This window comes from Calonectris borealis, chromosome 2 (assembly GCF_964195595.1).
Source record: "Calonectris borealis chromosome 2, bCalBor7.hap1.2, whole genome shotgun sequence".
Lineage (NCBI taxonomy): Eukaryota > Metazoa > Chordata > Aves > Procellariiformes > Procellariidae > Calonectris > Calonectris borealis.
Window position 1 is genome coordinate 138,397,242 of NC_134313.1, and position 15,528 is coordinate 138,412,769.

Genomic DNA, 15,528 nt, shown 5'->3' on the forward strand with positions numbered 1-15,528 from the left:
CGCGCCGGGCATTTAAAGGGCCAATGGCTGCTATATCCCGTTTGCGCTGCTCTGTGCCTGCTGTCTCCCTACCGGGGTGCCCCAGGCGGGTGGGCGCCCCATCCGGGGTCTAAGTGTATGCCGCGGGGCTGCCCGGCCGCGCCTGGACCCGCACGCCTCTGCCGGGCCTCGCGTAGCGCGGGGTGGGCGAGGAGTAGGGCCTGGTCCCCGCTGGGGGCAGGCAGGCGAGCGGGCGGGCGCTGGATTCTTTGGATTGCGGACGTCGTGGGCAAATAAAACGCGGGCAGGCGGTTGCGCCGTTCCGGCCGCGTTCCTCCAGCTGGGGGGCGGGGAGGGCGAGGAGCGGAGCAGCCGCGGCGCCCCGCGCAGATGGAGCCCAGCAGCGGGAGCCGCGACGCCGGGCCCGCCGTTATGCCGGTGGCGGCTGTGCTGCCGGCGGGCGGGAGCGGGGAGCGCCTGGGTGGCGCCACCCCCAAGCAATTCTGCGCCGTGCAAGGGAGGCCGCTCGTCAGCTACACGGTGCGGGCGATGGAGAGGTAACGAGGCAGGCGCCGCTCGGCTCCCCTTCCGCGACCTGCGGGCCTTCCCCGCCGCTTGAGGCCCGGCCGCCGGCTCTTGCCGGCCCTCGCCGTGCCCCCAGTCCCCAGAAAGCCGCTGGCAGCCGCCCTCGCTTCGGGCCCTGGGCCCCCCCCGGCGCGGGCGCTGCTCGGAGGGTTTGGTTTTACGGTCGGATCTCCTTCCCTCCCCGCCCAGTCAAAATGTGCGATAGGTGACAGGGTGGCTGGGAACACGTAGGCCTGGTGCAGACCGGGTTTGCTCTGAGCTGTGGCTGGGCAGGCTCAGCTGGGGAGAGGTACCGGGCGAGAGCTGGGTGCTCTCTCCCATCCCAGCCTGGCTGTGTCACCGCCATCCCGGGTCCCCATCTCTCCTCAGCGCTGCCGATGCCTTGAAGCCATGTCGCTTTCCATTGCTGCTGGAGATCTGCTCAAGGCCCTCGGCCTTGAAGCTCGAGGGTTTCTGTAGCTGCATTTGCTAGTTTGGTGAGCTACAAGCCTACCATAGCCATTGGAGGCAATCATAATACTATCCAGAGGTCTTGAAAAAAGACCTGTTCTGCCATAGCCTTTGGAGATGGTCTTAATAGTGTCCAGAGGCCTCAAAAAAAGTTCCACTCTTCATAGTGGGGTGAACTCAGTGGTCTACAGTGCTGTGTTATGCTTCACCATTGTAGTCCACAGTGGACGCCCTGCCTCACCAGGAAGCTTAAATGCCCCCTTGGCTTTGTTTAAGATGCAGTTACTGGGCTAGAAGCTGATAGCTCACATAGCACGTGAGGGTGCACGTGCAACTTTTCTTTGTTTATGTTGGAGCAAAGAATTTAAGCAATGGGATCTCTTAACAGTCAAGTTTTTCCTTTTAATAAGACTGTTGAGTTCTAGGCATGTGACTGACAGTTAATATATTATTGTCAAATGTTAACATAATGTAAGTCTTGTATCTAGTGTCACTTGAGACACTGCAGGTAGGAGTGGAGTGTCAGATGTATTCTGGATGTTTTGCAGTAACTTGTAGAAGAACAAACCTTTAGATTTTAGAGAGAATAAATGGGGAGGAGTGGAGGGTGGTGAAAAGAAATGAAATTGCCAGCATCTCCCAAAGTTCTTAACTCATGGAAACTTGTACAACATCAAAATTGGGACTCTTTTTCCATTCCCACCCAGAGAGGCTTCCCTCAGGTCACTTGTTACTTTATGAAAGAAATATTGCTTGTTTTCTTTATTTAATTTTCAACAGCAGCCAGTCACAAAGCTAAACACATCAGTAAGCAAAACCTCCAATCCAAAGCTTGTCACAGCTGTAATTTCTGCCAAAATGTCATGGGAATTTACAGAGAAGAATAATATTCTCACTCAGTGTACTGGAGACCTGGAAAAGAGAACAGAGTGAGGTTTGGGAAGGAAATGATATTCATACGAAAATAAAACATTATTCATTTAAAAAATTTTTTTCATTTTCACTGCCAGTAAGCTCTGGGAAAATAACAGTTCTTTGAGCAACAGTATTATATTTATGTCCTAAAGCTGCAAAAAATTAGAAGGTTGAATTCTAATTGTACAGTCCAACCAGGCGTGTGATCCCAAGTTGATTGTGAGAGTAACAACCTAGTGCTTTCACTTAACTTTAGGAGTGCAATAACTGGTGCCAGTGCTCTCACAGGCAGAGCTTTCTGCTGTGTCTGCACTGAATTGGAGTGTTGGCTGGTATGTATGTGTATGGGGAGTTGGGAACAGATGTACTCTAAAGCTCAGAATGGCTTTCATTTTCATCTCAACACTTTTACTTCTGGCTCTGAAACTGCAAAGGAGGTACCTTGTTCTTACTTTGTGCAAATTACGCGCAAAAATGTAATATTGAGGAACTGCAGTTTGTCACAGAATGTATCACCCAGAAGTGGCAGATTTTTCTGTGTTTAGCTTGATACCATCTTCTGATGTCTATTGTTTACCTGCTGTAATTGAATGAATCATTGACTCATTAGCCTGTGATAACTTCTCATGAACTGGTTATCTCAGCTACTGCAGCTATTTTTGAGCTTTTTTTAATCTGGAAGAAACATAGCAATCTATAGACAAAAATACATGAGCAAATCAAGAATTTACAGCTGCTTTGCATGTGCTTTTTAAAAATCAGGAGAAAAAGATTTTTACACTGTTCAGCTGAAAGTAGTGAGAATCTTAAATATTCATGTGGAAAAACTGGCAGACAAGACAAGAGCAGACATGAAGGAATAAGCAGTGCATCCTGTTCCATAGGATGATGGCATGTAGAATGTTGGCCTGCCAATAATAATCAAAGATGATGCCCTTAGGAAGAGGAGGTGAGAAAAAATAGGGTGAGGAGAAATGATTGGTTTTTATTGCCAGTACAGTGGCGCTGGTAGGAAGGTCAGGTCCTACCTTGGGGGTAAAATTAAAGCGTGTTAGAGAACTTAAATGTCTGTTTTTCCCATGGGATTTGTTTCTGCTTTTGTTGAACTATGCAAGGCTTTTGCATCAAGTTCAACAGAACTAGAATGGCATTCCTCCTTTTTGCTTCTGTACCAACTAGTAGGGTTCTTCCTTCTTTTTTTTTTTTTTTTTTGTGTATGTTTGTTTAGAATAGAACCTTTCCAATTCCTTTTCTGAGACAGGGACAAATCTTAGCTCTGTGTGCAGAGGCGCACACATGTTTTACTAAAGCTATAGAGAGGAAAACAGACTAAGGTAAAGGTTGATTTTAAAATCATTGTGGGACAAATAAGGTGCTGCTATTCTTGCTGTGCTCATATTTCACCACTTGTTGAAAGTACAGTGAGAAGTTATGAAAGAGCAAAGCAGAGTTAATGTTTACTGGCAGAATAAAAATTTTCCATAAAGGTTTCAGACAGCTTTGTTTACTTTGTTTACTGTAACGTAGTCTTTTAAAACAGGTGGCCTGATATCAAAAAAGCATCACCTGAGGGAAGCTTCTGAAGAATTGCCTCTTCGGAAGTGTCTTGTGTAGTTTATTTGCCAAGTATTTTTCCCCGTTGGCTGATTCGTGTTCACTGGCTCTACAGGTCACACAATTACAGTTTTGTTAAATGTATCTGTTGAGATAGTTCTTTTTGTCCAGTTATCATTAGCTTATTCTTGAAATTGCTTATGAGCTAAAAATAATCATAGGAAACAATCCAATTGTTTTAACTTTATGAAGGTATCTTTGTTATCTTGTTGGACTAATAAGGAACTTTTTCTTTCAGGAGAAAATGGATGGCTCCTGTATGTGAGATGCTCAAAACTTCCTTAATGTACCTGTGAAACTTTTCAGACTTAAAAGCTCCCTGCTTCTATTTTTGTACTGTAGAAGATACATATGTATTCATATATTTTTTCATATATCAATAAAGTCATAACAAAGCTGTTATGGAGCAAAAGGAAGTTATGCTTGCATTCTGCAAATGCATTCTGTTATTGACAGTTGTTTTTCTCATTTGGTGCTTGAATAATAAGATCAACAAAAGTAATATAATGATTTATCTTGTACCACTGAAGAGTTTCTGTGGCAGTGAAAGATCATATCTTACACTGCTAAAGCCATCTCAGCAATGACTGCCTGGTTCTAGCCTTGTTTTGCTGATACAACTGCCTATTTCAGTAGGTTATATGTTAAATCGATTGTTACTGGTCTGAGTAAGAGTTGCAAGAAACTGAGTGTGAGTATTTAAGCCTTATGTCAGATTTCAGGTTCAGCACTGGTTTGTGTGCGAGTGAACTGATAGAGGGTTAAACCTCAGTCACATTTGTACCTGAGCATGCCATTTAGGTGATACGGTCTCAGAGCATAACTCATCGGTTATTTAATTTCCTCTGCAGTCTGTGATGTGAAGTCATGTAATAGCTTAATCTGTTGCTGAGTTAATGAGCTCCTTTACTTTGAGTTCTAGCTCAGCTAATATAAATGTATGTACTTTTGTTTGAAATTTAGTGAAACAATACTATTTTCTACTAGGCAGCTGGACTATCTGTCTGTAGGTGGTGATGAGAAGGACAGTCACAGGAAACAAACATATAGTCCTTTTCTCCCTCATTGTTTTCCTTCTACTAATTGAGGTCCTTCCAAAGCAGTTGTAAAGTATTATAACTGGGGTTGTTACTTTTGTTTCATCTGATCAGACCTGATTTTCCACTTTAGAACTAGAGCCTATATTGTATGGAAGCACTAGAGTTCTGTATTCAGGTCTTTTTAAAGCACATTGGGGTACAGTATTCTGATCTTTTTCATGCCTTGTACTAATTATTTCTGAAGCTTGCATTATCTTGATCTAATATTACAGTTATAAAATGCAAAGGGTGTTTACTATTTTTAAACTGATTTTGAGCAGGTCCTGAGCTTCTTACTGTTTCAGTATGAAATCTTTCTGAAGAAAAGGGTGTGACAAATTTAGGGAGGGAAAAAAAGATCCTTTTACTGCTAAATTGAGTGTATACTGGTATCTTTCTACTTCATTAAAACACTTTGCACCATTTTCATAAGAAGATCTTTAACAGAGTAAGCACCTATGTGGTGCACAGTTCTCATTTGTGAGAATTTGTAGCATACTTTACTGAGTTAGTGCTTTTCATGAGTTTTGGTGGGACATGTTAGGATTCAAAGCCTAAGCTGTTCTTGTACCTAATCAACCTAGAGGATACCTTTATACTCTTATATGAGTAGGTTGCATCTCTGAATCCCAGCTCTAATTATGTAACATTAGTCCAGAATGAGTTTAAGGAGGACATACTCAAGTTTATAAATGTGTTTATCCAGACACAGGGTGGAGCTGTGACCGCATCCTGTCACTTTTTGGTGTATTGTACCACTGGAGGCCTTCAGCCATTCCACCCCCCTTGTGCAGAGATTTATCATAGGCTGGCCAATACTTCTGTTCTCTTCCCTTCTTCTCAGAAGATGCTGTGTACTACCCAGTTAGTTACCTGATAATCTGTTTCATTTGAGTCCAGAGTGGGAAATGTCAGTGCTCTTCTTACACAGTCACTAGTGAATGCACAGACCGTCCACTGTTTCTGGGAACTGTGTAAGGCTATAGTCTTTCGGCAAATAGAATTGCAGAGCTCTTATTCTCATTTAGTGTGAAATAGCTCTTCTTGAATTTCGCTTTATTTAAATGACTGACTCTCAATTTTCAAAAGAAGAACTGAGATGAATCCAATTAGTTTGCCCTAGTTCTGAGGTGAAGTCATGCAGAGGTGCTAAGTTTTGTGGCTGAATGTAAGACTATGCCAGGACTCATTTGAGAGATTTGAGAACCTTTTGATGAACCTGTGGTGAGTGACAAGTTGAAATGAAACTTGAAACCATATGACTTCAGATTTTACATTTGAACAACTTCAATACTTAAAAAATGCTGAGAGTATGTTGGTTTGGCTGTATTTTCTGCCTTTGTTAATAATAAAATGAACATAAGGACAAATATTTTTCTTTTGAAGAATGCTAATAGCACTTCCATTTATTTTATTTTTAATAGTTATTTTAAAATTCATTGAAATAATTTTCCATGGAGTTCTATTAATTACAAAAAAAAATGTACAGAAGGTGAAAGATGCTCTATTGTTTCACATAGTTCTAGGGGAGTGATTTGTATCACAGATGACTTTGCTTTTGGAGTAAGGATAGTACTTAGGCCATGCCTCTGATGTGTTATTGCAGAAACCACTACCTCGAGCTGCTATATTTTTGAACTGTAAATTCCTTACTTTTATTTTTCTCACTGGAAGTATTTAGTACCTTAGTCCGTCTTGTGTCTGCAAAATTAGTTTCAATAGCTTTATTAGTTTTAGTTGAGAGAATATACCATACTTGTCTCTCTTCCTAGTTGGATGTGTAGGCTACACATGAGTAATTTTACTATAGTAAATAGTAAATTGTTTTTGTAATCATTGCTCATCTGATGAGTTTCCTGTCTGTCATGCTGAAAAACCCTCCTGTCATCTGTGGAGACACAGAAAGGAAATAAAACAATTTTAAATCCTTTTTTACGCTCTCTACATAACATTTAGGAAATAAGACACTCAAATAGCTGGATTTGAATTGTGGTATTTCCGTTATTTTGAAGTACAGTATGCCACATGTGACTAGAATTTGTTGTATTCCTAGGTCCCTTGACATGAGTATAACTTCAGCCTATCTTCAGTTGTGACTGGTTCTAATCTTGTGGTTTTAATCCCACACCACCCCTCAATTGTAGAGCTAGGCTGATAACAACTGTAGAAGCTTGAAGTTCTCTAAAAATATGCTTTTCATATTATGGCGATTTTACCTAGCATAGCTATGTTTTTACATTTTGCTAGCTTCCTAGAGCAGAAACCTTCATGTGTGTATTTTTTTTTTTCCCCAAACTACCAGTATGATGTTTCCTGTCAATATTCAAGTGTCACACTTTTGATTCATTAGCAATCTGTCAATTAGTGCTCATGCCTGTCTTGATAGTGATCTTTGTTTCAGAGGTTTTTTTCTTATTCACTTGTACACAGTGTATTGCACAGTAGAACATGGAGTATTGCAGGTCCCAGGATTTACCAATTTATTGGAGACTGAATTTAGAGAAAGCTAAAATAACAGACTGTAGCTGACTGATTTAGAAGTTACGTTTGAAGCTAGGAAGGAGGCTGGAGTAAGAAATATTTTGAAGGCTTTTTGAAGGGTTATCAGAAGGTGCTTCCCCCCTTCCCCCCCCCCCCCCCCCCCCCCCCCCGCAAACTGATTGTTGGAAGCAAGTCCCTTCCCAGAATTCCAGTTACTTTGGTTGACATCCATGTATTGGTAGAGATCCTCTCATGTAGCTCTCCCTTTATGGGCTGAGTGCTAATACATACACATGAACTTGAGTATATTGAGATGCTTTATTTAGCCATCTTGAATTTCTTTTGATATTAATTTCTTTGTTTCATGGAGATATCTGTACTTCTATTTAGTCATTCATGTCTACTTTCTCTGGTTTTGTACTGTTTCTTCTAGGATAAGTTGGATATCCGACATTATTGTGGTGGTCTCTCCTGAAAATATTGAAACAATGAAGTCTATCATTGAAAAATATGGCCACAGAAGAGTTATCATAGTAAAAGGTGGAAAAACTCGTCACCGGTCAATTTTCAATGGACTGAAGGTATTTGCAGAGAATGAGTTTTCCAACCATCTGCTTCAGAAACCAGAAGTAGTGATTATCCATGATGCTGTGAGGCCATTTGTTGAAGAAGATATTCTTTCAAAAGTGGTTATGGCTGCTAAAGAACATGGGGTATGTACTATACAGCAATGCAACTCTGCAGTGTTCTTTATACTGTACAGTGTAAAATCATGATTGATAAATAAGGTTTTTTCTAGCAATTGTATTAACTTATTATGTTGATTTTTAAGTAGAACAGATTCAGAATACCTATTATGCAGAGAGGTCAGATGAGGGAGGGAGACATTTTTAAATGCCTCAGGCGTTATTTGCTACAGGGAATAATTATTGCCATAGAGCCTATAAGTAGGAGATTGAATTAATCAGCAATTTGTTAGTTGAAAGATAGATTACATAATGATAGTTTACCTTTTTTTCCATGCAGAATTCTCGCCTAATGCTAGAGTAGTTCAGTTAGTGATTACTAATAATAGCCAAAGAGAGTACGCATTGGTTGACTTGCAAACTTTGTGTTTTCATCTTAAACTTATATGCAAATCTTGAATAAGTGGCAAGAGAGCTCTCTATGTATTAATGCTAAATTTTTTAGAATCTGTAAGCATTTCAAACTGCTGGGAAAAGGGGAAGTGGAAAGCCTCCAACCGTAGGTTGGAGATCCTCCTGGTCATCCTGGTCATCACTGTATCTGAGGACTGTGAATATTCACAGGAACCAGAAAGATTTCTGAGAAAGTAAGTGATATGTGAAGGGGAAGAGTTGGTAGAAGTTTGTTATGCAAGTAGAATGGTAAAGTTATTAAAGGCATGCACTAGCAACAAGAGGAACTGGTGGATAAACTGTCTGACTAAGAGATACAAGAAATCATGACTTAGCCACAGACTTGTTTGTACAATTTGCTATCTTTACCTTGTACTTCAGTTCTCCATTAATAAGACAGTAGAATGCTTCTCTACTTCAAGGAGATGATTTGAGGTAGAAGTCATTAGTGACAGCAGATTGCCTGGGTATTAGAAAGCTAGGAAAATCTACCACTGCTTGTTGTTTTCAGGAAGTGAGTTAAAAGATAAGCTAATTGACAGATGATTTGCAACTTTGACAGTGGAATAAAGAGTCCAAAGAACGAATTGTGGTATTTCCTTAGCGCTCCTCCACCTTTTTTTGAAAGCTTATAGTGTAGAAGGGGAATGTAAGACTTGTTAAAATATTTATTATGAAAATTAAATTATGTAAGTTCTCTCAGAACATTGTTAGAAATCTAAATATGTTGATCTTTTCACTAGTAGGCCTGTACTTTTGTAGATTGGCTTAATGAGAAATGGCAATAAAATAGAAATTCTGCTCTGTAGTTTTCAGTGATACAGAACATAAGTTTCCAGTCATTAAAACTTAAATTCTGTTATAATTTTAACAAGGTTTTTGACCTTTCTCATATAGCATAAAATAGCATTCCAGAATTGATTCTCTGCCAAAGACTTTAAAATAGATCCCCTCTGTAAATCTGTTTTAAATGTGATTCTTTGAGAGTAGTAGAAGAATGGGTTTAATTGCACTGATGTTGAGTTGAAATGAGTAACTGTTTTCTGAATGTGTTTGTGTTTAGGTGTCTTTGCATGTTATGGTATATCATATAATTTGTCTTTGTGTTTAAGTTTAACTTGTTCACTTTTTCTTGACACTTGTGTGATTTTAATGTAGTATTTTTTTTTTCCTGGTTTTCTTTTTAATTGGGTGTAAGACATTTTCAGTAAAACAGTAGGGAACCAAAGCAATCTCCATTGACCTTCTCAAGGCAGTGTACTCTAGTTCATCTGAACTTCCAACTGGTAAATATTTCCTTACCTAGATCACTGAAGTATCATTTGATCTCAAAAAGGTGATCTTATACATTTGTCATAGTCTTTTCCATTGTATAATGTCTGTCTGAAATGTGTGTGATATTTATTGGCTCTGTGGTGGCTTCCTGTGTTGGCTTAGATCCACTGAATTCAGTGAGGCTAGGCCATCAGAGAACTGGACTCCAAAAGCTGTTAGCTACTGATATTACCCGACAAAGTAATTGAATTAAGGAGCATTAGAAGAACTTCATTTTATGTAACAAATTGGAAAAGCTTCCAGCCAGAGAGAGGTGGCTATCTTCACTTGACAACTACAGAATTCTGAAGAGCTAAGTGACTGGAAAGCTAAGACTCTTTCTCAAAACTGACATGCATGGTTTTGAATATCAGAAAAAATTTGATCGAGAGAAGCTATCATCTTTACTATCATCTGTAGTTCTTCCCATAGTCAAATTCTTTGCATATCTAAAAGGGAGTCAATTCTTCAATCTTTCAGTATAAAAAGTAATTACTTCCTTTTGCATTATGTAGAAAGGTACAAAGCCTGGCAGAGACATCATATTAAATCACTAGTGTAATAGGGGTAATGCTGTATTGTTCATCTGCATACCATATAGATAGCATAATTATGAAAAGCTGTAATGTTCTTTAAAATGGCAATTGATCAAGTAAGTTATTGCACTTCTAGCTGCCAATTGTCAGACAAATAAACTGCTTTATTACACTTACTAATCCGTTTGTTATTTGCCTGTAGGAATCAAAATGTGCGCCTTATCCAGAACTAATAAATTATGCCTTAAATCCCCCAAACAATCCCTTGATTATGTGAAAATATTACTTTGTAACCAATTAAATTCCATTTATGTTTTTGGGGTAATTTTGTAATTAAAATTACATGTTTCTAGAAACAAATTCTTTATTGCTAGTAAAAGTTGGGAAAAGTGGAAGCTTCAGAAGGCATAAGTCCAAAGCCTCTAGCAACATCGCATTGCCAACATTACATTTTAAACAACATAACTAAAAAGAAAAATGCTTACAAGAAAAAAAATCAGGAAGATGGGGGGGGAACTTGTCAGTTCTGGTATTGAGAGTTTAAAAAAAAAGGCACATACACTCAAAGACTCTCTAGTTAACATGAACTAGATTTGAAAGTATAGTTTATTTCTTTGAAAGGACTGAATCAAAACAGCATTCTTAAAAGCTGGTTTCTGGAAGCTGTCTAACATCATTACTTTATTCTCAGCCTTAGCAAGTATCTGAACAAAGCATACATGCCAATACAGATGTACAGTGCTATTCAGTCTCATGGACTCTTATTCACATACACAATCGGTCAAAATAATACCCCCAGACAGAAAACACTACATATTATGCTCGGTCTGTTCCTGTCTCTGAGTTTACTTAGACTCAGTGCTGCAGTTACCAGTCTTGCTGTGTCGGAGGACTGGAGCAGAAAACATGCACCCATACACATGCTGTTCTTTCACCCAGTTAGATAGCAAAATAAAATGTTTTATGTATGATTGTTGAGTTGCATTAGCAAAATATCGTGGGTGGCAAACCAAAAAACACCTCTTTTTCTCCACTGAAGGTGAAGGAGGACTTGGGTGGATAAATAGGCTGATCTGGTATGATATACTTGAATGGGGACAGCAATGCTGGAGCAGTTCTGCTCACTCTGTCCTTTGTTCTTTTTCTCTTAGAAGCAATTATCTTTTTCTGTTTTCATCCTATATGGAATATTTTACACATGATCTTTGTCGTCTTTGTTATACGCAAAGACTGATTTTAGCCAGCTGTAAAGGCTGCATTTATATTTATACACTGGGTCATCTGAAGTCATCTTGTGCCTGTGTTCTCAGAGGTTCTGCTTTCATTGTATGCTTGATACTTTGGGGGGCTTCTGCTGTCCTGTCAGACACTTGTGCAAAAGCAGAATCAAGAACTGATGACATATTACCATCTTGACATGATTTTTATTCCACTGATGGAATGAGTTCTGTAGTTTAGGAGACTGACTTATGTCAATGTAAAAATACATATTAATGAATTGTAGGGCTGTTATATAGTAATATTAGAAGAAAAAAACATTTGAAGAGCTACATTATTGTGAAGATCAGAATCTGTTCAGTAGCCCTGAAACTCTTCTGAATATGTGAAGAATCAAGTGTGGTTTTGCTGCTGTATGGAAAATAGTTATACAACGCATTATACCTTTTTCAATTCTGTAGTAATGGATTACTATTGGAAACGTACTGATGTTTCCATAGCTTATGGCATTATTGGTCCCATAGAAAGTTATAACATTCTCAGCCAAGTCGTTAATTGTTTTCTGTGTTGAATGGAGAACTAATGTATTGTTAGCAAATACTTGAAGTCTTTGTCCTAACAAGATGTAGTGTTTGGTGGTGGGAAAGCACTGGTAAGAGGAGAAACAACTCTATCATTTTCCAGTCTCAATTTAAGTGATTTAGATGATTCATTGCATTCATCAGGAAGGATGCAACTCAACCAAATGAAATACATAACTCGTAGACAGAAACTTAAATTACAATCTGCCTTTCTTCTTTGCAGCATTTCTGTGTTGTACTGACAGAGCCAGCTGTGCCTAATACAGCTAGTATTTAATCCGTTTTAAAAAGGTGACTTAATCCCACATTTTTTAGCTTCTGGAAGACTACACATACAGTAATTTTTACCTTACTTTTTTTTAGGTAGGATTAGGGTATCCTGGAAATAAATTTTGAGCATAGCTTCGTGTACTTAAGTGGTTGCTGACGTCATTGTTATGCAATACCTATAAAATGTACCTCCTTTAAACTTAGAGAAACTACATGTATGACACTACTGTTGATCTGAGGCTAATTAAAGTCTGTATGCTTCATCTGAGAAAACAATATGACTTTGGAAAATGAAGCAGCTTTTAGCAAAGATGTGTCTGTTTAGTCACTCAGATTTCTCCTTCCTACAGCAGATCAAAGGAATAAAGAATAGTTCCTTAAAATAAGGGAAATCTCAGCTTGTCCAGCATGTGTGAGAGCTGAATAAAGGCCTTGGATCATTCTAGCCACTTCTACATGGCAAGATCTGGAAGAGATTCTTAGGCATATCCCTCTGGCTAAGGATTAGACATATACACCTCCCCGCGTTTTTCCCTTTTTCACCAAATACTGCACTGAAAAGAAATCTGAGTCTTCATCCAGAAATGCCCCCAGCTGCATTTTGGCTGAGTTTGTGATCTGGGTGGTTGTGGCAAGGACAACACCAGCCCTGCAGGTTAGGTGAAGCTTCTGAAAGCCAACTTGGCCTGTTTCATATGCTGTAATAGTTTGCTGGACTGGTTCTGTGCTTATCCTTGTGCTTCCAAGAAGGTAAGTGGGTTGTGGTACAGATAGAACTAAAATTGCCTTGAGGAGCATTGGAGCATGTAGGAGAGAATTCATGAGGTATCAAATTCATACATACATGTATTAGAGTCACTATTTGAGCCAAACTCGCATGGTAAGGTATAATGATTCATTTTAGAAGGCCCTTGATAACAGAGAAGGTCTTAGATGAAGCTCGTATAAAGAGGTGACTTGAAATTTTCAATCTAATGGGCTGAAAGAGAAAGAAGCTTGGGTGCAAGGTTTCCTGCAAGGAGAGGACACAAGCAGTTCCGAGGGAAGCAGCTGAGCGAATTCAGAAGGCAAAGACATTTGATAAGCAGGTGTAGAGTTTCTTAGGGAACTGCATGACCACAAACTATAGTGCCTGTGGTTTTGGTTGCTCAGGACTGTGTGTGGGAAAGAGTTATTAATTAAACATTGCAGTTTTGCATTTGGTTGATTAAATTGTGCAAGAGTCCTCCTACAACACCTCAAGATTTTTTTTTTCTTCTTTCTTCATAATATGATGCAAATCATGCGTTTAATGGTATGCAGTGGATCAGTAGCCTTCACATCATGATACTGTTGATTTTGTAATGATGTAGATTTTCTGGAGGTAAAATATAACTTAACTGTAATTGTAACTCCTGTGGCAGTAGCTTCAAGATTTCTACTCCACTGAATACAAACGTTAACTCCTCTTTAAACTGACTTACTCTAATATGCAAAATCCTTTGTGGCACAGTGCACTCTCACTGATAGCTTTTTGCAATGTAAATCAGTAATTAGGGTATGAAAGATGGCTTGGTGACCATAAGATGTGTTTCGTTACTTGTTAATGCAAGATAATACTATGCAGTCGAAGTAAAATAAATAGTCTTGTTAATTTTAGAGGCAAAAATGATTGGTTTTGTGATTCATTAATTTTTATAGCAAATATTCTGTTTAATTTTTGCCACCTAGCAGAAACAAGCACTAGTAGAACAAGAAAGTGCTGGTAGCTCATCTTATTGTCATCTTATGTTGAATAAATGCCAAAATTTAAAGCTGTAAGTATACTTTAAAATATTTCTAAAAATATTGAAAACTATATGCATAGTGGCTGCATGATTTGCTTTGAAATGTTTAAATTGCTTAGACTGAATTTTACATGTTATAGAATCCATCATAATTGTGTATAATATACAACTATTGCTGACAACTGAAAAGATTAAATAGGTCGTAAGAAAGTCTTGAAGCAATATACTAGCATGTGCTGCTCTTTAGGCGGGGGATGCTATGTGTGGTCTGGATCATATACTTGGTATGGATCTTTGGTAGCATTATGCAGACTTTATACAAACTTTGAAGTGCTTAAAAAAAATCTGTCAAGAAGAAAACAAAACCTTGATAAATGAGAACATGTTGTTAAACATTACCAGTTATTGCACTGTGACAAAAAATAGCTGAATATATTGACTAAGGTAATAAGATCTTATTTGGCTAATAATACAATAAAATGTATTTTACTGAATATACGGTACTATTGTATTTATGGAAAACATGAACTTCCTTCACCATTCTCACAAGGAATGCACAGATAAGGAATGCACTGGAAGAAATGCTATATAATTTGTATGACACCATTAAAAATGTATATATTTGTTTAATCCTGCTAACTTTTGTAATTTTATTCTTTATTGTATTAAAAATAGTTCATCTGATTTATGACAGTAATTCATGATACAAGAGCAACATAAATGACATATTCTTAAGACTTATTTTCAATCTATTTTTTAATATGAAATCAAATGCTCACATACATTAGTTGTATTGTCGTCGTTTGCAGTACCGCTCTTTGCTTTTTCTTAGTGCATATGTACGTTCTTGGTTTTGCTTCTTTTCCACTGTCAGTATGTTCTTGAGCTTGTTTTCAGTGCTGTGTGTTGAAAAATTGCAGCCTGTAATATGCCTAGTTCTGCTTTTTTCCTCCACCACATATATGTATTTTCAGTTGCGTATTCCTATTGTCCTGTCCTTGCAGGATATCCTGTCTTTTTGAGGGGAATATCTTTGATTTTCTTTGAGAAATCTTACTTTTTCCACAGAATAACATTTAGAATTTAGCATGTTGTCGATTCAAAACGGTATTTACTGACACTGAGAGGTATATGCTTTAAATACAAAAGAACAGAAATTATGTAAAGTAAAAAAGAACATGTGCAGTCTAATTTTTGAGCAACGGTTTATGTTATCGGTAATCTTCTTTAGTTTGCTGTAGCTAATTGGGGCTCTGACATGTCTTGATGTACATCTACTATCCCCAGTTACTCTAGATAGTATGTTCTGATAAAGGGGACCTCATTAGAAGAAATGTTTTCTTTTTCTTAAACAGTGTCATAAATATACATTACATTTGTTTAAGGCATCCTGTGTCTTTGAAGTCAGTTCAATGTACAACATAGTGTCAGCTCATTAACATTGGATCAAAGTGTGTATTAAATTTCTGATTAAACATCCCCTCTTTTGCAGCTAGGAATAAACACAATTATAACTTCTTCCTTCCTGGTGTTGGTTTAAGATTAACATGTGCCCAATTTTAGTGAGTTCGACTGTTGCTCCTAGCCAGCTGGGTAAACAG

At 38.5% G+C, this 15,528-nt stretch overlaps 1 protein-coding gene across 1 annotated transcript in view; it reads left to right on the plus strand.

Moving 5' to 3' along the window:
• The first annotated feature begins 350 nt into the window (after positions 1-350).
• CRPPA (CDP-L-ribitol pyrophosphorylase A) overlaps positions 351-15,528 on the plus strand; it is a 124,308-nt gene continuing 109,130 nt past the window's right edge. The window contains exons 1-2 of the mRNA XM_075143649.1: positions 351-536; positions 7,537-7,816. Of these exons, the coding sequence (XP_074999750.1) occupies positions 370-536; positions 7,537-7,816 (447 nt within the window). The 5' untranslated portion in view covers positions 351-369. The remainder of the gene's footprint in view (positions 537-7,536; positions 7,817-15,528) is intronic.